The sequence below is a fragment of the Phascolarctos cinereus genome, unplaced genomic scaffold, assembly GCF_003287225.1.
Source record: "Phascolarctos cinereus isolate Bilbo 61053 unplaced genomic scaffold, phaCin_HiC Scaffold_1;HRSCAF=81, whole genome shotgun sequence".
NCBI classification, from domain to species: domain Eukaryota; kingdom Metazoa; phylum Chordata; class Mammalia; order Diprotodontia; family Phascolarctidae; genus Phascolarctos; species Phascolarctos cinereus.
In genome coordinates, this window is record NW_027555514.1 from 64,042,063 (window position 1) to 64,068,664 (window position 26,602).

At 36.8% G+C, this 26,602-nt stretch overlaps 1 protein-coding gene across 1 annotated transcript in view; it reads left to right on the forward strand.

Moving 5' to 3' along the window:
- The window catches only part of MYO3A (myosin IIIA), a 259,169-nt gene that overhangs the window by 202,524 nt on the left and 30,043 nt on the right, over positions 1-26,602 (forward strand). Inside the window, exons 25-30 of the mRNA XM_078151955.1 lie at positions 3,096-3,207; positions 7,100-7,262; positions 8,498-8,621; positions 11,079-11,670; positions 11,719-12,015; positions 14,232-14,379. Coding sequence (XP_078008081.1) covers positions 3,096-3,207; positions 7,100-7,262; positions 8,498-8,621; positions 11,079-11,670; positions 11,719-12,015; positions 14,232-14,379 — 1,436 coding nt within the window. The remainder of the gene's footprint in view (positions 1-3,095; positions 3,208-7,099; positions 7,263-8,497; positions 8,622-11,078; positions 11,671-11,718; positions 12,016-14,231; positions 14,380-26,602) is intronic.

Below are 26,602 nucleotides of genomic sequence, written 5' to 3' on the forward strand. Positions count from 1 at the left end.
CTCCTCCAGAGTGATTTGGGTCCAGTGGCCAGATACTAATAAATAGTAAATGCTTTAGTCATGACTGACTAATTGTTCCTGTGCTCTACTGATTTGCCAGCTTTATGGGAAAGCACTCAGGAGATTCAATGGTATGTGTTCACTCTCCCCAGGCTATCTCATATAGCTTTGTTTGAGCTGACAGCCACTTAGTAGAGATCATTTTATTCTTTGTACCTGTATCCCCAGTACCTTAAACATAGTAGGTATTTAATAAATACTTAGTGATTGATTAGCATTTCCTAGGTACCTACTCTGTCCTGTGGCTCCAAGAAGCTATAGGGTGCACAGAGGCCACACCTCAGTAAAACCATCTCAGCAGATGAACTAAACCAGGTTGGGGGTAACTGACAGGCCTCAAACCCATTGGTGAGTTAGTGAGATGTCTACCCAAGAACGTGAAAACTTTCCCCCCCGGCAGAATGGGGAGATGATAACAATTTATTCCAGCAGCCACAATGGTGGCTGAGACAGGCTTGGTCAGACATTGAAGAAGCCAGGGGTTATCCATTGCATCCCAGGCCATCACCGTCATCTTGACTTTTGTCTTGCTACTGGACTTCAATGACTCTCAAAGAAAGAGTGAGACTTGATGACTTTGTGCAGCTCTGCCTCACTTCAATCCATTTCCTGGGTGCTGATGTCATTGGCCGCCTTCCAAAATGAAGGACAAACCACAACTATGCACCTACTATGTGCCTGGTACCATGCTAGGTGCTGAAGACACAAATTCAAAGAATGAAACAATTCTAATGTTCAAGGAGTTTACATTCTAATGGATGGAATAAATATAGATGTGTGTATGTAGATGTGAAAAATATATAGTGTATGCAGGATAAATACTCATAAATGCAACTAATTAAGCTAGTACTAGAACTGAAGAATACCTGGAAGAATCAAAGTGTGTCAATTGATGCAATTCATTTCTTTATCCATTAGAAAAAGAAAATAGAGATAGTAAGATGAACATTTTTATTTCAAAAAAAATTATAATATCTATTTGTAGTTATTTGTATTTAAAGCACATTTACACGGAAAGGAGAAATTATAGTAAATTCTAGTAAAATTACTTTTAAAATTTGCATCAATTGACATGCCTGGGTCCAAGGGCACTGGCAGTCGAAGGGATCAAGAAAATCTTCATGCAGAAGGTGGTGCTGAAGTTGCATCTTGAAGGAGTGGGTGATTCTTAGGGAAGAAGTGAGAATCTAGTGCATTACAAGCATGGAGGCAGCCAATACAAAGGCAAGGAGCTAAGACCAGGAGTGGTATGTATGAAGAACGGAGAGAAGGCCATTTTGGCTAGATCCTATAGCAAAGGAGAGGGAATCATGTACAATGAGTCTAAGTTGGGACTAGGATGTAAAGGTCTTTGAAAGCTAAGCAGAAGATGGTCAGCAGAAGCTGAGTATCTGCTAGAGCTGTGAATTCTACAGCCTTCTGACCTGGGGATTGCTCAACCAGTAGGGTGTCCATGATAGGGTCCAGGAATGTGACAGGTAGCATTTGCATGTGTTGGGAAGATGGGAGTGGGAATTCTAGCCATGGGAATGGGTAAAGGCATAAGCAAAGAAAGATATTAAGGAAGGGAAGCACAAAGTGTATCTAAGGGACAGTGAGTTGACCAGTTTGGCTAAGGTAAAGGATTGGTATAGGAGAGCAGAGAAAGTAGAGAAAGAAAGGTTGGCTCAGATTAGATTATAGATGATTACAGACATCCTTAAAAGTCATACCAATGTATATAGTTTTCAAAGTAGCTATCATTTTGTGGCAACAAAATTAAGTAGCCCTGTCCACTTTTGGAAGCTGGAGCTGATTATCGCTCATTTGGCAGGTCAGAAATTCCAATGAATTTTAAATTAATATGAAAATGTTAAATTATTGTGAGGGTGGGGAAAAACTTGGGTGGTAAATGGAGACTCTGAAAGTGAAAAAACTAAGTGCCAAGGTGACTTAACCTCAGGCCATTTATTACAACAAGTCATTTGCTAAATGTTTTGCTTTGTCTGTTATTTTAAAGCTCTGCTCAAAATTGGCAAGGAATCTAAGATGGAATGTTTTGCAAAAGTCCTGTGGTGGTGATAATAGAACCAAATAACCCTCCCAAGGTGTACAGTGTGTATAGTGTTAGGCTTTGGCTGAGTTTCTCAATAAAATGCATAAATTAGTTAGAATCTTTGGTTGGTGTGTCCCAGTTAGACAATTCTGTGTTGTTTCGAAGAAGCAAATTTTAAATGCAGCTGTGCTTCCTGAACTCACTTTGCATAGAAGGCTAAATCTGAGTACATGTCAACGAGAGCAATTTCATGCAACCCCAGAATTTAAGGATTAAAAAGAATCTCAAAGGAATCCTTGATGTAACTCCTCCAACAGGTGACCATCAACCTCAAGTGATAGAGAACCCTACTACTCAGTAGAAGCCCATTTTACTTTTGGATCACCCCTACCATTCAGAAGGCTTTTCCTTATGTCCAGTCAAAATCCACTTCCTTGCAGTGTTCACCCTTTGTTCCTGGAGCTCAACAAAAGGCATTTAGTCTCTCCCTGAGAAAACCTGCCATTTAGTTGAAGGTAACTTCCATGGCACTCCAAATTTCTATCTTCTCTAAGCTAAGTATCCCCAGTTCCTTCCATTGATCCCCTTATAGCAAAGTCTCAAGAGTTAAATGCTGACCAGTGAGTTCTGGAGTAAATGGCTTCCTTGATATTCTCACCTTGAAACCAGTTTGATTCTGGGCCATCTAATGTTGAATCATTTGAGCTAGAAAAACCCTGAATCTATTCCAGAGCTGCTCTAAGGGGTTGTACCTCAGCCCTACATTATCCTTTGTCTGAAGGATGCCTCAAATAACAATCAACAAATAAACATTTATTAAGCACCTACTATATGCCAGGCACTACGCTAAGTTCTGGGGAGAGAATTTCCAAGAGCTCCATGGCAACTCTCTCCCTCTCTATACCCAGCAGAATAGCGGCCACCTAGAACTGGAGACAAATAAGCGGTCTACATTTAACCCCCTTTTACTGTACTAATAAAAACCTGTTTCTGGCTTTAGGTACTATATCCTCTGCTTCAGATCAAGTGAGGAACCTCCAGTAAGCCCTGAAACCTGTGCTGCCATCTTAGAACAAGCTGGTCTTGATAACTGGGCTCTTGGGAAAACCAAAGTAATGTTTTAATATGTGTGATGCAGAGACTCTCTTCACTTGAGATTTATGAAACTGTGTTTTGATAATTGTAGGGCTAGTGCCATGGAATTGGGAATAATGCAAACAAATGGTTCCTTTCCTTTTTAACAGCAGCTCTGCCTTTTTTATGTTACAGAATCTCAAGAAACTCTTTTTTTTTAAGGCAATTGGGGTTAAGTGACTTGTCCAGGATCACACAGGTAATAAGTATCTAAGGTCAGATTTGAACTCAGGTCATCCTGACTCCAGGGGCCAGTACTCTATCCACTGTACCCCAAAGAAAGTAGAAGTTCTTAATTGATGGCACTTGCTCTGAGATGCTAGCTCAGAATCAGAAGGAAATGTTCTTTCAAAGCCTTACTGAAAGAAAGATGCTATAATGAATATGGTAATGATGATCCCACATAAAGGCTGACTTATTTTTCTTTCTACTTTATAATTCTCCAAAATGAGTAGTAAAAAATCCATAAGGGATTGTACTGGTCAAATTGAAATGTCTAGATCCTTTTGTAATATTCTGTTCTGTCCGGGATTCAAATCCTACCTCTGACCCATACTGCCTGTGTGACCCTGTTCAAGTCACATGACTTCAGCCATGTGATAACTTTCTCAGGCTTTAAGTTGCAAAGAAGTCACTAAACCTACATTTTTGTTAGAGGGAATTTCCTTACTGGGAATTCCCTATCCAATGAGGTGACAGGGTTAGTCCTTAGCCCTCACTTCAAATGTGGCACAGCAGTAGTGTTGTAATTTACTCGGTGTAAATTGAATCACAAATATATGTTGCATATGTGTATGCACACTTAACCTCTGCCTGCCTCAGTTTCCTCATTTAGAAAATGAGGATAATAATAGCATCTATGTCCCAGGCTTCTTTTGAGGATATAATGAGGTAATAATTATGAAGTGCTTTGCAAACTATATAATGATAATACTATATAATGCAAACATAATTATAAATTATAAGATAAGTTATATATTTATGTATAAATGTTAATATATAAAGTGATATAAATTATAAAAATATTATAAACTATATAATGATGATATATGATAATGGTGGTGATGGTGGTGGTGATGGTGATGTATATATTCACATATTTCGTATGTCCTTAGATAAAGCGCTGGATAAACAACCTCAGAGGCCACCCAACTCCGCTCCTTTAAGAAGAAATTAAGGTCATGGAGGTTAAGTGGCTTGCACAAGGTCATACAAGTAGTAAGCATCAGTGGCAGGATCTGAATCTAAATCCTCTAATACTAGTATCCTTTCCACTATATCCCATGTGTCAGATCTCAGATCCTGCGAGATAATTGCTCATTTAAACCCTTAGAGAAAGATGTAAACCTTGATAAACAATACTTGGTCTTTGGAATTAGAAGACTTGAGGGAAATGATGCATTATATTGTGTCTCTCAGATAGCCAGCATCTTTCCAAGGAAAGAGGGAAGGATAAAATCCCAAGTCCTGAGGGAGTGTTAAGCTCAACATTGGGGGAGCCAAACTGGAGAGCAAGGAACATGTATTGACCACCCATGGCATTCAGGTCTAAGAATGGTTGCTGTCTCCTTTAGAAAAGCTCTTGAAAACTGGTGTAATTCTGAGAATTAATTGACATAGAACACCTGGATTCAAATCTTGACTCTGACACACAGTAGCTATGTGCCCATGGGCAAGTCAATGCCGTAGACAGCTGCCTATGCCTCTCTGGGTGTATGAATTGGTGATACACATCCAAGAAAGCTGTTTCCACATTGGGAGTTCCCCACATCATGAATCACAAGCCCAGACCAAAGGGGAAATTATGTAAGACTAAAAATCATATTTCAAACCAGGTCCTTCCCCTTTTGCAGATTTATACGCAAACGTCCAGTCCAATCATTATGTAAGCGTAAGCAGTATTTGACCAGAGTATTGCATATTTTCACAGTGCTTCACATTAAGCAATTGTCAAAAAAAGCTGTTTTAGGGGAAAGTTGACCGGTACCAAGCTATTATTATAGAATGGAAAACCATCTCAAGAACACCCCACCTGGTCCTTAACTAGTCCAAGAACCTACATAGTGGAACAAGTAGCAATCATGTAACATGCAAAGAGGCATATTTTAAGAACAATTTTCCCTTTAGAAACCAAAAAATAGCCAGTTTAATTCAACAAACATTGATTAAGCACCTACTGTGTGCAAGACACTTGTCAGGTGCTGGGAATACAAAGAAAAACACAAAAAGGCTCTCCCTCCTGGTCAGAAAGCTATTCTTAACTACAAATGGAGTTTTAACTCATTAAAAGGTTGAACCCTCATATTTGTGTAGCATTTTCAAACTATTTGTATTTTTCCATTTCACCTTTTCCAACTCATTAAGATGGATAAAGGTATTTAACATAAAGACATTTCTAATACTGTGGGGAAAAAAAGAAATGATGACCTTTTTAAACGGACTGAATTTGAAATGAATTGTCAGCAGCACAGCAGACTAAATATATCAGCTTCAGAGTTACATAGAAATTAAAAGCTAGATCCAATCAAAAGGCATAGTGCTAATTTTCTTGTCCATGGAGACAGATTCTCATGCAATAGAATTCTCATGCAAAAGTAGCTTCTGATACTTGCTCCCTGTGTGACCTTGAGCAACTCTGAGAGAAGTCTGTCGTAAGGGTTACATGGGTCTCATGTCTCAGTTGTCAGGTTTGAATCATAAAAGCTGCTTTTCTGGTTACTAAAATAAAATCTCTTCGCAATGAGCTATTAATAAATGTTTAACCTTTCAGTGAGGGAAAATATGCCACCTTGTTCCCGAAAGGTTATAAGTTCTTTCTATTCAGAAGACTCAGTCTTCCAGGCACCAATTTGTGGAATGGAAAACTATCTTCATTATGTATGTACAATTCTGAGATGTCAGCCTAGGTGTGCTTAAAGTCAGGACTATGTCCAAAAAGAATACATGTCCATTACTTCCTACAGGTGACTTTGTTATATGTCTGTATGCCTCCCTGTACCTCTCTTTGATCAACAGAAAAATGAATGTCCTAATTGTCCCCAACTTGGAAATTTGGCTATGAGAAGTCATTTTATCTTATTTTTAATTATTAGCTTCAGTTAATTTTAGATTGAAAGATTTTAGACTGAAATTTTTAGAGATCTCCATGTCCTCCAGTAATACCATTAGACCATTCCATAAAACCTGTAGTTACTAATTATCACTGAAATGACTGATTCATGGAGAGGGTATAGTGGAATGAGAGTAGAAGATTTAGAGTCAGAGCTATTGAATTCAAATCTCCCTTTACTGCTTATGATCTATGTGACTTGGGAGAAATCATTCAACCTCACTGGACCTCAGTTCCATTATCTATAAGAGAAGCAAGCTAGATGAGATGATCCTTAAAAGTCCCTTCCAGTTCTCTTAATGGTTTCTATAAGAATTAGCAAACTACAGGAATAATCCAAATTTGCATTTAAAATTGTAAAAACCATTCTTAGTTCCTGAGGTGTGTAGGCTGAGGGCCAGAATTGGCCCTCGGGCTATATTTTCTCAACCCCTACTCTGCATTATGCCAACAGAGGTTTTCAGTGGCCATAACAACTGCAAAAGCATAGCAGCCATCAGCCCAAGCCCCACAGTCTATTGTTTTCCAAATCTGAAATTATAGATAATAGCATTTTGAATAATAATGTTAGAAGGTCCAATGTAGCAGTTTTTACAGGTGGGTTGATGAATATTAAAATATGCAATCAATATTCAATATTCAATAATCTTTTCTTCTACTTGAGGAAGATCTTTGCACATAGGCATATTATAGGATTAAAAACTTGACCTTTTAGCTATGGACATCATAATTGCTATGTGTATTTTTTTAACTCTTTTAAGGTGTTCCTTAAATATTATCATGTGGAAGAGTTGAATTTAATGAGAAAGGAAAAAGTTGACAAGATCATATTGATACAGGCCTGTGTCAGAGGATTCTTGGGTTCAAAGAGGTATAAAAAATTACAGGAGAAAAGGAAAGAGAGTGCTACTAAGATACAGTCAGGTAAACACATGAAAGCTCTTTGATTATTCAATAGATATAATAGACTTGGACATGGATGGACAGTTGATATTTGATCATGCTGATATCAACCACATTTCATTCGTAGTTTTTTATACAATTTTATCTGATTACAGATTTTCATCTGATGTGTTAATTATTCTGAATCTAATCTGATTTGACTCAATGGTGGACTATTTAAATACAGGATACTTTTTTGCCTGCTACTTTATTGCAGCTCCTAATCCTATGGACTCTGGCAATATCTCAATGAAATGTAATTTACCTAACATTTAAGTCAGAGCCACTGATAAAATGCACTAATTGTATAGCCTCAAGCTTCACAATATTCTAAACTCAACAGACAGCTTGGATTTTGTCTGTTTCTATAAATGCTGCCTATGCTTCCATTATTTTTGACAAGTTAATCAAATCTCACCTTTCTAAAGGGCATTCTTTTTCTATTAGCTGTAGAGGAAATGTAGACATTATCACACTTACTTTAAATTCCTACCACAAATGGTGATATTTTTCTTGATTTTAATTTTTCATTAATAATTTATATTGTTATGTAGATAGAATAGCAAGCTAACAATGAAGAATTCAGATTTCCACCTCAGTACTACAGCTCGTTGCTGTTTAACTTCCTATTACTATCAGGTACCAAATAGAAATCTCTGAGGTCTTTAGCCATAAGAGTCACTATAAGTAAAAATAATTGACCGCAATTTTAAGGATACCTTCTAAGCACTTCAGATGATTAGTGTTTAAAGGTTCTAAAGGATAACTTTTTAAGTGCTGTCTTTCCCATACATACTTGGAGTATATCAAAAATTAACTTCAAATATCTATTGCCAAACACCTGACAAGTAAGTATTATTTTCCTTTTTTTAAAATCAGCTTGCTCATATCATCATAGCCCACTGATGTTATTTTAAATCTGCTTTTGTGTTTGGGATACAGGATAATGTTGGCCTTTGCAATTAAGCCTTTCTCTAACTATGTACATATTAATTCTCTAATTGTCGTAGCTTGTCACCTGGGAAGTCTCAGTGGTGGCATTCAATTATCACCATCATCGGCAGACTCTTCTGCCTTTCTTGGGGTCCTTAAATTCAATTTCTTCTTCTGGTGTTCGACTTTGTAACGAAGTAGTCAATAAAGCACAGTTAGTGTTTGTGTTTCTCTAAGCAATAATAATTACTAAAGTTGAATATGTGTGTTTTAATTTTCATCAGTTGCACGGGGGCATCTGGTTAGGAAACAAAGGAAAGAGATGGCTAAAAAGATGGAGAAAGAAGGAGCAACTCTCCAAATTCGTGATCAGGAATTTGAAAGGAAGTTCAGCTTTGAAAGGAAAAGGTATAAAGATCCTTTCCCATTATTGTGCCTCCCTAAAATACACAAAAGGAGACAAGATTTCCTCAGTGTAGGTGAAAGGCTTCAATCCTTCTACACCTCCATAGACAGCTTCCGTGAGCTGCAACAGCTATAAAAAAATTCACCAACCTTTAAGTGATCAGCTTCTCCAAACTTAGCAAAGATAAGCCTTAGAGGGCAGACATACAGTCTATTGGAGGCCAGTATCTGAAATCTTCCCATCTTGGTAGGATCTACCAGAGTTTGTTGGCATGGATTCAAAAATACAGGGTTATCTCAGTGCCACAGTGAGGCATCAGAGAAAGATTTCAATGGAGAACTTTCCATTTAGATTAAAAAATCCAGTAATGTGCAAAAAATAGTAATTTTCTACAAATATTTATTATTCATGTCCTCGCATCTAATGTTGATGAAGGAGAAGCAGCATGGCATAATGGAGCAAGTACTAGGTACACTTGGTTTCAATTCCTGCTTCTGACACGTACTAGCTGTGTGACCAGTTATTTCTCTTCTCAGTGCCCTCTAAATAGATCTCTTAAGCTAGAAGAAGCAGGTGAGTAAACATTTGCATTGGTGGAGAGGGGTTCAACACTAGGAGCACTTACACCAGTGAAACCACAGATCTGTTCTTCATCCTCCTACATAACTCCTCCCCACCCCTTGCCAAGTTACTGAAAATCAATTTGTTTTAGGGAGCCATTTCTATCGTTGTGGCTATTTATTCATATTGCATTTTGAGGGTAATCACAAGATGAGAGATCTAAAGATGAAAGGATCTCAGAAGCTATCTAATCCAGTCCTTCTGCCCTCTCATTTTACAGATTAAAGAGTGGAAGCCCTGGGAGGTTAAGGGATTTGCCCACGGTCACACAGGCAGGAAATATCAGAGGCAGAATTTGAACTAAATTTCTCTGACTCCAGGGTCAGCACTCTTTCCTCTGTACCACATTGCCTTGCTGACCCTGGTCTCACAGGTCCATCCTAGATTGCTGTGATCTTTTAATGCCACACTAACGACATTTTCAGGTGTTGGCAGACATAACTATCAGTTCTTTTGGAAGTATCCAAATTGTCAGCAAAATATATAGGAATTATAAATGTTCCTCAGTTTCTGTCTGATTCTGGGACTACTGCTTGATGAGGCAGCATGATATAATGTAAACACGCTGAGCTTACAATCAGAGGATCTAGATTTGAATCTTTCTCCTCTATTTACTGTCTATGTGACCTTGGGCAAGTAAGACATCAGTTTTTATAAGGTGCTGTTCTAGGTGCTGAAGGTTGCTCCTCCAGAATCTCATTTGTGACTACTCCTGGTAGGAGTGAGTATATGTTCTTCAGGCTGGAAGAAAATCAACATAAAGAAAGTGAGGACAATGAAAATTGTTTGATCAATGCAGGGCATAGGAAGGTCTGGGACTTACATTACTGTTCCTCCATTTTCTAAAATGTTCTGATGCTCATTGGGCTCCAGGTGCATTGACAGGACAGCTAAACAACTTGGAAGGGATGAAGGGTTTATACAGTCTGCTTTTTGGTCATATATATGTACATGTGTGTGTGTGTATATATACACATATGTAGTGTTATATCTCTATGTGTAGGCATTTCCTGAAGTAAATGAACTGCAACAGGCAGACCTCAATAAAATACAGATATGTGCTAGCATTCAAAAAGAGATTAACTTTCCAATGTACCTATCAATTGATTTGACACTTTATCTAATTATTCTCTTGGTTTTCTTTTAAACTGACATTTATTGAGGACGTTAAAATTTACAGAGCACTTTACAGATCATATATTGTTTAATCTTCACAACAACTCTGAGAGGTACGTACTACAACTATTATTGTCTCCATTATACATATGAGGAAACAGGTCTGGCAAAGTTAAGTAGCTTGCCATTGGTCCCACTATTAGTAAGTGCATTGGTGAAATGTAAATACAATTCTCTCTATTGACTCCAAGTCCAAAAGCCTTTCAACTCACCCTCTTTAAGCCATCTGGAAAACAAGTATTTGGAGAAATAGTTAATGTAACTCCATAGGTTTATACTTTGAAATAATTAGGTGGTACAGTGAATAGAGTGCTGGGCCTGGAGTTAGGAAGGTCTGAGTTCAAATCCAACCTCAGACAACTAGCTCTATGACCTGAGCAAATCATTTAACCTCTGTCTGCCTCAGTTTCCTCATCTATAAAATGGGCTTAATAATAGCACCTACTTTTCAGGGTTGTTACAAGGATCAAATGAGATCATATTTTTAATGTGCTTAGCACAGTTCTTGGCACATATTAGGTATTTAAGAAGTACTTATTTCCTTCCATCCATTTCCCTTTTCTGGCTAATAAAATACTTATTATTTAGCACCTACATATTTCCACATGAAGCTTGTTTATTATTTGTTATGTGCGTACTCAGATGTGACATAATTTATACAGGGACTTCATCGTGAAGAAAGAATACTCTGAAAATATGGTTCCGGCTAATGAAGCATTCAATCAATCTTGCAATAATAAAAGAAGTGTATCAGTTGTAAGAGCATCTAGTTTTAAGGCTAAAGAGGAGGCCATCAATGGCATTCAAAACAACTACAGAGAATATCAAATAAACCATATCTGTGGGAAAGAACTTCAGCAAGAATTGGTTCCAATGGAGGGCTTTAAGCCAGAAATAAGCCTGGAACTAAATGGGAGAAAGGAACAGGAAAATATAACTAAGATAGAGACCACTGAGAAAGATACTGCCGTGATTCAGAGGAACCGCCAAGGCTACAATGAAGAAAACAATTTTGAGGAGCTCAAAATGGTATATTCTGAAAGGAAAGTCATGTCAGAAAAGCCAAACTATATGGGATATCAATTCCGAGAGCGTGGCCCTCACCAGAGTTCATTTAAAAAACCATTGGAACCTAGTCTTAGTTTAAGGTATCAAAGTGAAGACAGTAAAAAGAAAGAAAGGAGAACATCTTCCTTTATCCAGAATAATTCAAAGCATGGCCAGGAGAAAAGCCATCTGAAGCATGAAGGAATAGTGTCCAGAGGGAGGAAAGCAGAATTAAAGCAAGAGTCTATCAGAGAGAAAGAGAAACAAGTTGAGCAGAAGGGACAAGACTTTGAAGAAGATAAAGCTGCAGTATTCATTCAGAGCAAATATCGGGGCTACAGAAGAAGACAACAGTTAAGGGATGGAAAGCCCCCTTCTATTAAAAACCAAGAGCTTGCCTCAGGAAAACCAGACATAGGAAGACACACTTGCAATGCATATTCCTATTCAATGAAACATAGGGGAAGTTTTAATATCAAGGCCAAGGATGAGAAGGATTTAAAGACAATTTCAGAGAAAGAAGCCTATGACTTGGCTGTTTTTTCAAAACAGGTAGGTTGATAGTTTCATTTATTTCCCAAGAAAAATCAATGTTATCTCTAAAATTAATTATATTAAAGAAACAGTATTAATGGCGGTCTTAAGGATGCTGGTGTAGCCACCAGTTACAGAGATGGTTAAGATTTACACAGTAGTTTACTTATATTTTCTCATTTCAGTTTCACAAAACAACTGGATGAGGGGATTAGGTGCTACAAGTATTCTTAATCCCATTTTAAAGATGAGGAAATTAAGGCTCAGAAGGATGAAGTGATTTGCCCGAAGTCAGACTTCATTACACTTTTTTTAAAAAAGGAGACAAAAGGTTAAATGAAATAGGAGAATGAGTACATTCAAATGAATATCTACTTTGTAATCCAACTAACTGACAACTATTCAAGGTCAATAAGGAACATTACATAGTAACAACATTAATGTTTTATAAACAATGACAAATAGGATGCTAATATTTGACTATATAAATTGTTTTCATTTTATTGTTAGGAATCTTGTGTTATAACTAAGAAAACCCCTAAGACTTTGATTTAGAGCCAAGAGACCTTAATGCCTCAGTTATGTGGTTTCATAAAAATCCTTAAAGTGTTTAAGATGACATTTTAACAAGCAAAAAGTTAGATCACAGTCATTATGTGACAGTAGTCAAAGTTCAAATTAGTTGTTTTTAGGCAGTGAGGAGACTCTAGAGAAAAATCCCATTCATTGAAGAGATGATAAATCACCTGGGGGAATACTTCATCTGAATATTTGTGAGGGAGCATTCCTAAGGGATCTAATAGACACACATTTGTAAGTCAGCATGATACAGTAATAGATAAACGAATAAATAAGTAAGCTACTTCTAGGAGGCAGAAGAACTAAGTTTTAGTTCTAGCTCTACTGTGAACTAGCTGGATGATCTTGAGCAAATCAGTTACCTACTTTAGCTTTGGTTTCCTCATTCCTTATTTTTCTCCTCCTTTCCCTTTGTAGTTTGATTTTGGTACATGGAACTTCTAGATATGAGAGCCTTAATTCCATTGGGGGAACAGAGGCAAGAGCAGAACTTAAGAAAAGGATCATAATTCTAAGTGAAAAAGGAAAATTTAATTCACTTTATGATTTATAATCAATGAAGACAGTGAGTACAGCATATGCCATAGTGATTTCAAGCAGTGAATGATCTCCATATCAAGTATCTTGTCCTTGGCTGTTATACATGTTGTGAGAAAGAGCATAATGCCCAGCTTTCTAAAGTCATCATCAAAGGTTGAAGGGGTATTCTGAATACCTGCAACTTCTCTCACATAGATCTATCCTCCATCAAATTACTGAAGTTTTTCTTGCACCTATTTAGAGATTAAAGCTGTATCATCTATTTGGGGAACTAGTTTATAATACACTTACTACCCACTACATTAAAAACAGAAGAGCTAAATCATGTTTTAAGTATCCCTGGATTCCCTTCTTCTAAAGGTCAGGAATGTGAAGCCTAAACTCTGAACCCTGGTCTCAAAGGAGCAACTGAGGATTCCTGGCCAGAAGTCCAGATTTAGAGAGACATCCTCAAGTCACTGCAACTGAATATAGTAAAGAGCTCTCAAAAAAAAGTCAAAGTAGAGGAAGAGAAGAGCTGAGGGCCCAAGACTAAGCCTAGGAGGATAGACCTGATGACTCAGGGAAAAGAAGGACAGAAGAGAATGGCCAACAAGGCCATGGTTGAGTGTCAGGAAGGAAAAAAGTGGTCACCAGTGTCACAGACAGAATCTAAAGTCAACAAGACAACAGAAATGGGAACAGAGAAATAACCCTTAGATTTAGCCAGGAATTCAATTCAATTCAATAAGCATTTATTAAATAGAGACCCTATGACAGGCACTAAGCTAGATGCTAAAGATATGAAAACAAAATAGTCCCTGCCCTCAAGGAGTTTACAATTCTTAGTGAGTTTAAATAGAAGGGAAAGGCTGGAAGAAAGATTTCAGGAAATCCAATAAATAGGGATGAGAAAATAACATTGAATATAGATAGCCATAAAAGGAAGACAGGAGATGTGATAACTTTGTTGTTAGAGTCATGGCATACTGAAAAACAGAGGAGAAGCCTAGAGACAGAGATGACTGTGTCAGAGGGGAAATTGGAGGTGAGCAGCTTATCAAATCACTACTAGGCACATGGAATACTGGGGTTTTTTTTTCTTGATGTAACCTGAAACATGACTTTCTTTTTAGATATCAAGGTTATCAGAAGACTATTTTATTCTGCAGAAAAAACTGAATGAAATTATTTTGTTACACCAGCTGAAGCCTGTTTACCTTAGTGTTCATCCACCAATCAAGCCAATTAATAGACGAGTTCCTTCTCACCACTGTATGTCAGGTAACATTCTGTAGTCAGTGGCTAGAGGTTAGAGAGAGTAGGGGAGCCACCATTCCAGTTGTTTGGAAGAGGGACCTTAATTTTGGGCCACTTCTTTTGAGCAGCAAACGGCTTCACAATCCTCTGCACAGTTCTTCTCATCTATACTTCATGTCTCTTCTTTCCTTATTTTTTTCTTCTCCTTTTCCTTTTTATTGGTTTGATTCTAGCACAAGTCACCTTGAAGTAGGAGAGTCTCATTGTGGTTTGTTGAACAGAGAGACAGATAGGACCAAGGGAAAGGATTATTCATTCCAGTTCCTTTCCAAGCCTCAGACCCTAAGCAGTATTCCTTCCAATGTACCGTACAAGCAGCATGTTAAGTGAGCACTAAATGGGTTTGTGACATAATGGGAAGAATACTAGACCAAGAGAAGCATGATGCCTTCTGTGCTTATGTCACAGTCAGGGAGGCCTGGGCTCTAATCCTATCTCAGGCACTTACTATTTTTGTGATCCTGTACAAGAGATCAGTTGTTTGCTAACTGACTATAAGACGCATATGTCAAAATATTTGGAGGGAGTGAGGCAGGGAGGAATAACAGTTCAACTCCAGGATTTTGAATGTGATGATGCCTCAATAGATGACAGCTCTAATTCCCTTATTTCTTCAAAATAGCATTTTTTGATTATCTCCAAGCCGATCTGGGGCCAGGGGATGGCAAGTTAACTGGGGCACAATATCCTGAAGGTATGATGAAAAATATTTTAAAGGTACATATCTCTAAAGGTACTGAAAAATTCCTCTCCCCATGATACACATGTTAATGTTTTTGATAAGCATCATCATCATGACAGATTGTGAGTTGTAAGGGACCCTACAGAACATCTAGCCCAAGAGTGGAGAGCCTGTGGCCTTAAGGTCACAGGTTCCCTACCCTTGATCTAGCTCAATGCCCTCATTTCACAGAAAGATATAAAATGCCTTTTTTGAGTTCCAATTGCTGCTACCTCTCTCTTCTATTCCTTCAAATTCTGATGATTCTCCATATTTGTCTCATGTCCAACAAAGACGCTACAGGGGGAGGGTAGAGGAAAGGAGAGGTCAGTTTGACCCTGTTTAGCCCTTAATTATACTTCCTTTTTTTTCCACATTTCACAGAGAGTGTGATCATATTTTTCTTCTGTGTTCTCTACAGCAATGATATCAAACTCAAATTGAAATAGGGACCCTATACCATATACAAGAATCTCTGTAGGTCACATATTGACTTAGGTTTAAAATGTAATATTACCTACATCTCATTGTAGTTTTATTTAACTTGTTAAATATTTCCCAATTACATGTATTTGAAAAATGACACTCTAGATGAGAAAGCAAGGATTCAAAAAGATGAATGAATGAATGAATGAATGAAAAAACATTTCTTAAGTGTTTAACTATATACAAAGCATTATGCTGCATGCTAGGGAATATGAATGAAAATAATAATAATAGTATACTTAGATAATGTTTGATGTTTTTTGAAATATTTTAGCTAGATTGTCTCATTTGATCCTCACAGCAACCCTGGGAGATAGGTGCTCTTGTTATCCCCATTAATTGCAGATGAGGAAACTGAATCTGAGATGTTAAGTGACTTGCCCAGGGTCACACAGCTAGTAAATATTTGAGGCAGATTTTGAACTCAGGTCTTTAGGAATTCAAGTCCAAAGCCCTAACCATCATGCCACCTAGCTGCCAAACAAAGAAGACAGTCTCTGCTCAAAAGGAGCTTACTTTCTAATAGATATAATAAGGTTTTGTCAAGCTAATTGCTTGACAAACATCAGGGACAAATAAAAAATCTTATTCTTGGGTTCTAATGGAAGGCATGGTTAATGAACAGTTCATGTGGAAAAGATCTGGAGCTCTTAGTAGACCACAAGCTCATTATGAGTTCAGGAATATGAAGTCAATGTAGTCTTAGCAGTAACAGACAGAAAACACTGAGGAATAAGGAGGTAATAATCTATCTGTTCTTTGCAGCGGGTAGACCATATCTGAAGTATGGTCTTCAGTTTTGGTACCACACCGTAGGAAGACATTGTTAAAATCAAGAACTCACACAGGGTGAGCCAGATGGTAAAGGGACATGTGAGGATTGGATGAACGAACTGGCAATAATTAGCCTGGAAAAGAGATGCCTTAGCAGGAATTTGATAACTAAAGTAGCTGAAGGACTATCACCTGGCAGAGGTGTTCCTTTTGACTCCACAGGGCATACAAGCAGTATTCAACAAGAAATCAAGCATGTTTTTAGGCACCTACTATAAGCCAGGCACTGTGTTAAGTGTTGGAAATGGAAAGGAAGGCAAAAAAAATAATTAGTCCCTCTTTTCAAGGTTCTCACAGGTAAAGAACTCTGTACAAACAAGACATATACACAGGATAAATTGGAGATACTCTGCGGAAAGGTACTGAGATTAGGGAGGAGTGGGATAGGCTTCTTGCAAAAGGTGGAACTAATAGGAATAATGGGTAGAGGTAACTAAGAGGCAAAGTTAGGCTTGATTTTAGGGAAAACTTCCTAACCAATGGAGCTGTCTGAAAGTGGAATGGGTTGCCTCATGCATTGGAGGTCTACAAACAAAAGCTGGATGCCTGTCTGTTGGTTATGTAGGTAGAAGGAATTCTTTCCCAGGTATGAGTTGGACTGGATGGTCACGGAGATGTCCTCCAACTATGATGTTCTATAATTCTTTGATTCGGTTATCTACAGAGGCAAGAATAGGTTCCGCAAGAGACTACCAGTCATCAAAAAGCAAAGCCTATGACTACACAAACCATTTGGCTCTATAAGATATGGCCACCTTTAGTGAACTGTAGTTGGTACCTATACAAGATTCTGTGTAGACCTCCGAACTCCAATTTACTTTCAGATAACTATCATTTATAAATTTTAAGTGTTTCATTCCTGATGTAAATCCTCACGCATTCATGGTGAATAAAAATGCATAAATCTGTGCACTTTTAAAAACACAGTTATGTTTGCAACCATAGAAAATTTCATCAGTTTGGCATAAATCTATGGAAAATCAAGACTACCGATACTTACAATTCAATAGGCTTCAAGTTTCCTGGAGAGAACCATGACCTTATATATGGGTAATCTTTTTTTCCCAGTCACATGTTTAATATGTGTAAGTTTGTTCAGAACAAAAGCAAATCATCTATAATATAAACAGAGAAAGCTTTTTACCAATTATGAAGCTGGGCACTAAAGCAAGAGCAATCCATAGACTACTTATTTTTCTATTCGCTTCAATGTTGCATTAAATCCAAACTGGTAAGAGTTAAATGTTTCTGCACTGCAGCTGAAACAAAGCCATTTTCCACTAATGTGATGACAAGTGCTGTTCTTATGCTAAGTGCACCGAAGACATCACCTGCATTATATTATTTGTACTCAGATAAGGTGCAGAGGGCTCTTTTCCTTTGTTGTCCCTTCTTAATTGTGGTACACCCAGCAATATGTCATGAGTGCTATATAAGGAGAAGAAAAGGCTTAATTGTAGGGGAAATAAGCCTTTAAGTAAACAGTTCAGAGAGTAAGTTCTTAGCCTCCTTTCCTGAAGATAAAACTATCCAAAGGAATGCGTCTTTCCCTAATGGGCAGTGGTTAATTAAGCAGCTAGGTGGCACGGTGGATAGAGCACTGGGCTTGGAATCAGGAAGACTCATCTTCATAAGTTCAAATCCAGCCTCAGACACTAGCTTGTGACCCTGGGCAAGTCACTTAACCCTGTTTGCTTCAGTTTCTTCATCTGTAAAATGAGTTGGAGGAGGAAATGGCAAACCACTCCACTATCTCTGCCAAGAAAACCTTAAAATGAGGTCATGAAGAGTCGGACATGATTGAAACAACTGAACAGCTACTAAGAACTCTATTGTATTGCAATGATGCACTTGCTTATTATATCATCAAGGACTTAAATGCTGCACCAACACAGCCAGTGTCCTTTGCTTCATTTTTTTCATACATTTAAAACAATTAAAGGACCTTTTGCAAATTATTCGAATCTATGACATTCTTAATGTTCCTTTTCCAATAAGGAAAAAAAGTCTAAATAATAATAACTAACATTTATATAGCACTTCTACAAAGTTCTTTACATATCTCACTTGATCCTCACAACAACCTTGCAAGATAGATGTTATGATTATCTCCATTTTACATATGAGAAAACTGCGGCTCAGAAGTTATGGGACTTGCCTAAGGCCACAGAAATAACAACAGCAATAATAATTAAAAAAATAGTAATAATAACATTTAAATAGTGCTTTAAGGTTTGCAGGGTATTTTTTCCATGTATTAGCTCATTTTATCCTTGCCACAATCCTGTGGAGCAAGTGCTATTATTTCCCCAATTCTGTAGATAAAGAAATAGAGACTGAGAGAGGTCACATTACTTACCCAGGGTCACTTAGGTGGGTAACCATCTAAGACAGGATTCAAACTCAGGTCTTCTTCATCCCAAGCTTGGTTCCAATCACAGTGCCAGCTAATTTCCTTACAAAAGCCAATAAGTATTGATACTCGTTTCTCTTTAGCTCATCTTATATGGTGTTATTAAATTCACACATCAGCCTATGTTTTAATGATAATTGTGAAGATTTCCTGAATTTAGACTTGTTAGGTATATGTGTGTGTGTGTCATCTTACAGTGGTAATGCAAGCATCTCAAAATGCATTTTGCATGCTGGACAGGAAGCCTTGTCTACATTCATCCAGGAGCAGACTAACATTCTTCATCTGACAGCTTAAAAGATATTGGATTTTATATTGTTAGGGGAAGATTTTTCATTAGCAACAGAAAGCAAAAAAAAAATTGGAGGAGAAATAATGTTGCTTTGCACCAAATGTGCATCTGAAGGATTATTACTCTTCCAAGTCAGTCTGCCATGAGGAATCATTAAGCATTCCGTACCTCTTCTCCTGGATAAATAATCATACTCGCCCCAAAAAGTTTCTCTACAACTCCAATAAGCAGGAAGGTGGCAGTGCAAGAAAAATAATTATTTTGCTAATTACCAGAATCCAACTGGGAGCTAGATATCTCTCTTTCTATTTCCAATTCATCTTCATCATCACCATCAGAAAACATTTATCATATGCCTCTCTGTGCAGGGTACTATTCAAATTGAGATAACCAACAGTCTCAGCATTTGAAGAATTTATAGTTTAAAAAAATAAGCAATGCTGACATGGACAGAAATAAACAGAATCACTTAATAAATGCTTATTGGTTGATTGATTGACTCTGTGTGTGCATGAAATTGAAACAACTTAATGACTTGGTCATTTCTGACAAGTAATTCATTATATTTTTAAGTTAGTTAAAACAATCCATTGTTTGATTGCATTGACCAATAGTTTGGTTGAATTCATGGCTAAATTCAGTCCAAATGGCTTCTAGACACATAGCTTTCTCACTTCTGAACATATATATACCAGACAAATTTATGCAATTTTTAAAAAATAAGCACAATGTTAACATTATAAGATATAACCTTAGAGGTAAGTGTATAATGTGTTCAATGGAATTTGTAGAAGTTTGTGTTTTGGATGGATGCCAAAAACACTTTGTTCTTTTTATTTCTTTTTTGGGGGGTGGGGGGGGTAGGTAGTGGGATTAAGTGACTTGCCCAGGGTCACACAGCTAGTAAGTGTTATATGTCTGAGGCTGGATTTGAACTCAGGTCCTCCAGAATCCAGGGCCAGTGCTCTATCCACTGTGCTACCTAGCTGCCCCCCTTTTTATTTCTGTCTTGTCTTTTTTTTTTGGGGGGGAGTCTGTTACCTTTTGTTTATGAAGATATCTTTGATCTACCAAGAAGTCTATCCCTAAGAAGCTAAATAACTAGAGAAATTACCTGCCAGGTACAGCATCTGTCACTGTGTTGGCCAACTGTTGCAAGGTCAGCTGTAACATGAAATTGTGTTCCATCTTATCTTTCACAGAATTTAACTGGTAAATTGCCTTTTAATTATTCTGAACTAAGTATCCTGTTCATGTATCACCGATATCCTTACTTTTTTTTCCTCTTCTCTTTTGTTCCTTCCCTTTTGGGAATGGATGATGGAAAAGGAGAAATTATGAAATATAATTCATTAAAACATTACTTGTTTGTTCCTGGCACAGGGTTTGGTGTAAGAAAATTACTGAAATTATTAGCCAAAATTAGACTTTTAAATGATTCCAACAAATATTTCTTGAGTGCCTGCTGTTGTAGATTTTACTATCCATGTGTCCTCTTACCACCTTAATTGAGAAGTAGCTACAATTAAGTTCCATAGTGACTGAAATTATGTGGATTCCATTGTAATATATAAAGATACCTGCATATTGCTTTGAAAGCATCACCTCCACATAAAGTTATTGTTTTCAATTCTGCTGTTTATTTGTACAATTTTCCCTCATTTTCCAGGTGGCTTACCTATTCTTAGGTATTATCTCTCTCTCTTTAGAATATGAGTGCCTTGAGGACAGAGAATGTTTTGCTTTCCTATTTATATGACCAGCAGTTAGAACAGCACTTCGCACGCAATAAACATTTAATAAATGCTTTATTTCTTCATTCATTCATTCATTCTCAGCTAAAGAGGATATTAAAGAAAAATAAAGGATTAGAACCCAATCAGTTTCATAAATCTTATCTTCAAAATGAGACATAGATATGTAACAGGGCTGATTCACGGTTTTGGATGGTCAAATTATTCATCAATTGCATTTGACCTATTGATGGAAATCACAAAATAAATTTATGACAGAAGAATTTTGTAGCACTATCAAATTAAAGAATCAAAGTTTCCACCAGAATAAGCTCATTTTCAAAAAATGTTCACTCATAGAGCTCCCTTAAAACATAGGATCAGAAATAAAGATCTAGAAAATCAGTCTTATGCAGAGGCCAATCCTGTCATTTTACAGATGAGGAAACTGAGGCTGAAAGAGGTTAAGTGATTGCCCATGGTCACAGAGCTAGTAAGTTTTGGAGGTAAGATTTCAACTCTGGTCTTCCTAACCCCAGAGCTCAGCACCATTTACCTATTTCGTTAGAATTCATTACTGAGTCATTAATACATAAACGCAGATATGCCTTGGGTTATATCACACTATTGCCAAACCTAGAGTAAAAAATATGAGTAATGGGTTAGCCTGAAACACAAGTATTAAGCTCTTTCTTTATCCAAACAACATTTAGAGGTTTCACCACTTTTATAGCAGTATTTGGTGCACAGATAAGCTATTTTGTTAAACAGTAAAAAGCAAACTTCATGTATTTTTATTCAGTCATATCTAATGTAATTTCATAGAATTTGTGTCTAGCAGTTTTCCATGACTATATATGTATAAACAGTAACTAACACAGAGTTATACATACAGTCAATTAAATGAATGCCCTTGATAATTTCTTTAAGAACTTCATTGTACCCTTCAAATTTCAGCCCCCAGTGAGATCCTGAAGGTCTTCCAGTCCCTAATTACAGCATAAGTATAACACTTATACTGGTGATCTAACAACATGTAATTCATTGATGTAAACTGAGGACAAAATATTGCTTTTTATGGCATATAACATAGTAATTATTTTCTCATATAGAATGCTTACAGCTATTGACCATGGCCTTTCCCCAGTATCATATTGATAAATGCTGCTTTTTTTTTTGCTTTATCATTGTCAAGAACTTAGCAGAATATTAAACAAAATTATATTGGGTGTCCAAAATTATTACCAATGCATTAAAAAATAATCACAGGTGGTAAAAAAAAAAGTATATTCCATAACAATAAAGAACAGCCACATAATCTAACACCAGAATAAAATGCTTTTTTTTAAAAGTAGAATTAGAATTTCAAGAAGGGTAACTTGTTTCTACAACTCACAGAAGGTGCTTAAAAATATGGTCTGAGGAAACTAAATTAGAATTCTTAAGAGCTAAATCCTGGGGCAAAGTTACCCTAAGGTGCAGCTAGGTGGTGCAGTAGATAGATTGTTGGGCCTGGAGCTGGAAAGAGCTGAGTTCAAATCCTACTTCAGATACTTACTGGCTTTGTGATGCTGGACAAGCCACGTGATCTCTGTTTGCCTCGGTTTCTGTAAAATAGAGATAATAATAGCATCTGCATCTTGGAGTTGTTGTGAGGATCAAGTAAAATAATTTGTATAAAGTATTTAGTCAGCACAGTGCCTGTCACCTAATAGATACTTAATCAATGCTTATTCCCTTCTTTCCACTTAGACACACTATATGATCATGTAAGTCTCTAACTCTTTCCCTCTTTTCCCATATGAGTCTCTAGCAGTTAGAACTAGAGGGGGCCCTTACAATGGTTGCCATTGAGACAATTGTATCGACCTGGAGTTGAGACAGTATGCATCAGTTTAAAACTGTGAATTGGGGTGATTATACAGAAGCCCTTGTGCGGCGCTGCAAATAATGTTTGTTATATGTACCTAAATAGCCGTTGTACTTTTTTTGTGTTTTGTTTTTTAACTACTGCAAAATTGCTTGATTTCTCCCTCTACCATACTAGTGATCAGATTCACTATAGCCAGAATAAATTAAAATTGTATCGTGTCCTGAATTAAGATGAACCAAAGATTCTCATCCACATATATCAGCCAGAGAGTGTTGGGCCCATAACAAAAAGAAATATGTACAACATGCCTAAGACTAAAGAATCATCTCCATTTTTTAAAAGGTCTGCTAAAAGGACTACTTAACTACTTAACTTGGCCTCTGTGATTTTTTTGACAAGCAAAAAGTGAAGAGAATATTTTTAAACTCACCACTTACTCTTTCCTATTCCCTAGACAGGTAGGTATATTTCTAAACAGTGTGACCTTGTTAGAAGCTCCATGGCATCCCTATACACAACAAGAACACCAATGTGTTGTCTTAAGGAAGTAATAAAGGAAATGACCATTTATTAAGCACTTTCTATGTACCAGGCACTGTGCTGAGCACAATACAAATAGCTCATTTGGTCCTCATAACAACCTTGGGAAGTAGGTGCTATTATTATCTCCATTTTACAATTAAGGAAACTGAGACAGACAGAGGATAAATGACTTGTCCAGGGTCACATATCTAATAAGTATCAGAGACAGGATTTGAATTCAGACTTGTATCCACTATCTGCAAAATACAGAGGTTAGATTAGTGACCTCTAAGGTTCCTTAGCCAAATTTCTGACTTACAACACTGGGATGGTGAGCTCCTTGAAGGCAAATGCTGTCTTTTTGCCTCTTTTTCTGTCCTCAGCACTTAGCACAATGTCAGGCATGTAGTAGGTGCTTAATAGATGTATACTGATCAACTGAGGTCTTCCTGACCCCAGACCCAATACTCTATACCTTCATTTTAGCACCCATGACTTTAGCTTTTGGAGATAACATGCAGTTGGTGTGCTTTGAATTATTCTTCCTAAGTCTCTTGCCTAGAAGTCATATGGGCATACTTTTTTCCAATTTATTAATATTTTTATTGAAAGCTTTGAGTTCCAAATTCTTTCCCTCCCTCTCTTCCTGCCCCTCCCCCCTCCCTGAGACAGTAAGCAGATATAGGTTATACATGTAGAATTATGTAAAACATTTCCATATTAGTCATTTTGTACAAGAAGACTGAAATAAAAGAAAAAAGAAAGAAAGTGAAAAATAGCACACTTCAGTCTGTACTCGATCAATATCAGTTCTTTCTCTGGAGGCAGATATTATGCTTCATCATTAGTCCTTTGGGATTGTCTTAGATCGTTGTATTGCTGAGAATAACTAAGTCATTCATAGTTCTTCATCAAACAATATTGCTGTTACTGTGTACAATGTTCTCCTGGTTCCATTCACTTCATTGTGCATCAATACATGTAAGTCTTTCCAGGTTTTTCTGAAATCATCCTGCTTGTCATTTCTTATAGCACAATATTCCATTGTAATTATATAACACAGCTTGTTTAGCCATTCCCCAATTGATGGGCATCCCCTTGATTTCCAATTATTAGACACCACGAAAAGAGCTGCTATAAATACTTTTGTACAAGTAGGTCCTTTTCCCTTTTTTTTGATGTCTTTGGGATATAGACCTAGCAGTGGTATTGCTAGATCAAAGGATATGCACAGTTTTATAGCCCTTTAGCCACAGTTCCAAATTGCTATCCAGAATGGTTGGATCAATTCACAACTCCACCAACAGTGCATTAGTGTCACAATTTTCCCACATCCCCTCCAACATCCAACATTTCCTTATTTTGTCGTATTAGCCACTCTGATAGGTGTGAAGTGGTATCTCAGAGTTGCTTTAATTTGTATTTCTCTGATCAATAATGGATTTAGAGCATTTGTCTGAAAACTGCCTGTTCATATCCTTTGACCGCTTATCACTTGGGAAATAACTTGTGATTTTATAAATTTTACTCAGTTCTCTGTATATTTAAGGAATGAGGCCTTTATCAGAGATACTTGTTGTAAAAAAAATTTCCCATTTTCTGCTTTCCTTATAATTTTGGTTGCATTAGTTTTGTTTATGCAAAAACTTCAATTGTATACAATCAAAATTATCTATTTTACATTTTGTAATGCTCTCTATATTTTCATTGGTCCTAAATTTTCCCTTATCCATAAATGTGAAAAATAAACTATTCCATGCGCTCTAAATTTGCTTACGGTATCACACTTTATGTGTAAATCATATGCTCATTTTGACCTTATCTTGGTATACAGTGTGAGATATTGGTCTATACCTAATTTCTACCATATTGTTTTCTGGTTTTCCCAGTAGGTTTTGTCCAATAATGAGTTTTTATTCCAAAAGCTTGGATCTTTAGGTTTATCATATACTAGATTACTATGGTCATTGACTATAATGTAATTTGTACCTAATCTATTCCACTGATCCACCACACTATTTCTTGGCCAATACCAGATTGTTTTGATAATCACCACTTTCAGTTTGAGATGGCTAGACTGCCTTCATTTGCATTTTTTCCATTGATTCTCTTGATATCCTTGAGCTTTTGTTCTTCCAGATGGATCTTGCTATCATTTTTTCTAGCTCTATAAAATAACTTTTGATAGTTTGATTGGCATGGCACTGAATAAATAGATTAATTTAGATAGAATTAGCATTTTTATTATATTAGCTCAGCCTACCCATGAGCAATTAATATTTTTCCGGTTGTTTAGATGTGACTTTATTTGCGTGAAAAGCATTTTATAGTTGTGTTCTTATAATTCCTGGGTTTGTCTTGGCAGGAAGACTCCCGAGTATTTCATATTGTCTACAGTTATTTTAAAATGAATTTCTCTGTCTACCTCTTGATGCTGGATTTTGTTGGTAAATACAGAAATGCCAATAATTTATGTGAGTTGATTTTGTATCCTGAAACTTTGCTAAAGTTGTTAATAATGTCAAGTAGTTTTTTAATTGATTTTTCTAGGATTTTCTAAGTATAACATATCATCTGCAAAAAAAAAAAAAAGTGATAGTTTTGTTTCTTCATTGCCTATTCTAATTCCTTTAATTTCTTTTTCTTCTCTTATTGCTATAGCTAATACAGGGGTGGGGAACCTGCAGCAGGTTCCCTACCCTGAGCTAACATTTCTGGCATAACATTAAATAACAGAGATGATCACTTCACTCCTGATTGTATTGGGAAGGTTTCTTGCTTACCCCCACAGATAATGCTTGCTGATGACTTTAGATAAATATTACTTAACATTTTAATGTAAGTGCCATTTATTCCTATGCTCTCTAGTGTTTTTAATAAGAATGGATGTTGTATTTTGTCAAAGGCTTTTCTTGCATCTGTTGAGATAAGCATATGATTTCTGTTGGTTTTGTTATTAATATGGTCAATTATGCTCATAGTTTTCCTAATATTAAACCAGCCCTGCATTCTTGGCATAAATCCCAACCAGTCATAGCATGTAATCCTTGTGATACACTGCTGTAATGTCTTTACTCGTATTTTATTTTAATTTTTGTATCACTATTCATTAGGGAAATTAGTCTACAATATCCTTTCTCTGTTTTGGCTTTTCCTGATCTGGGTATCAGCACCAAATTTGTGTTATAAAAAGAATTTTGTAGAACTCCACCTGTTTTTCCAAATACCTTATATAGTATTGGCATTAATTGTTCTTTAAATATTTGGTAGAATTGAGCTGTGAATTCATCTGGTCCTGAAGATTTTTTCTTAG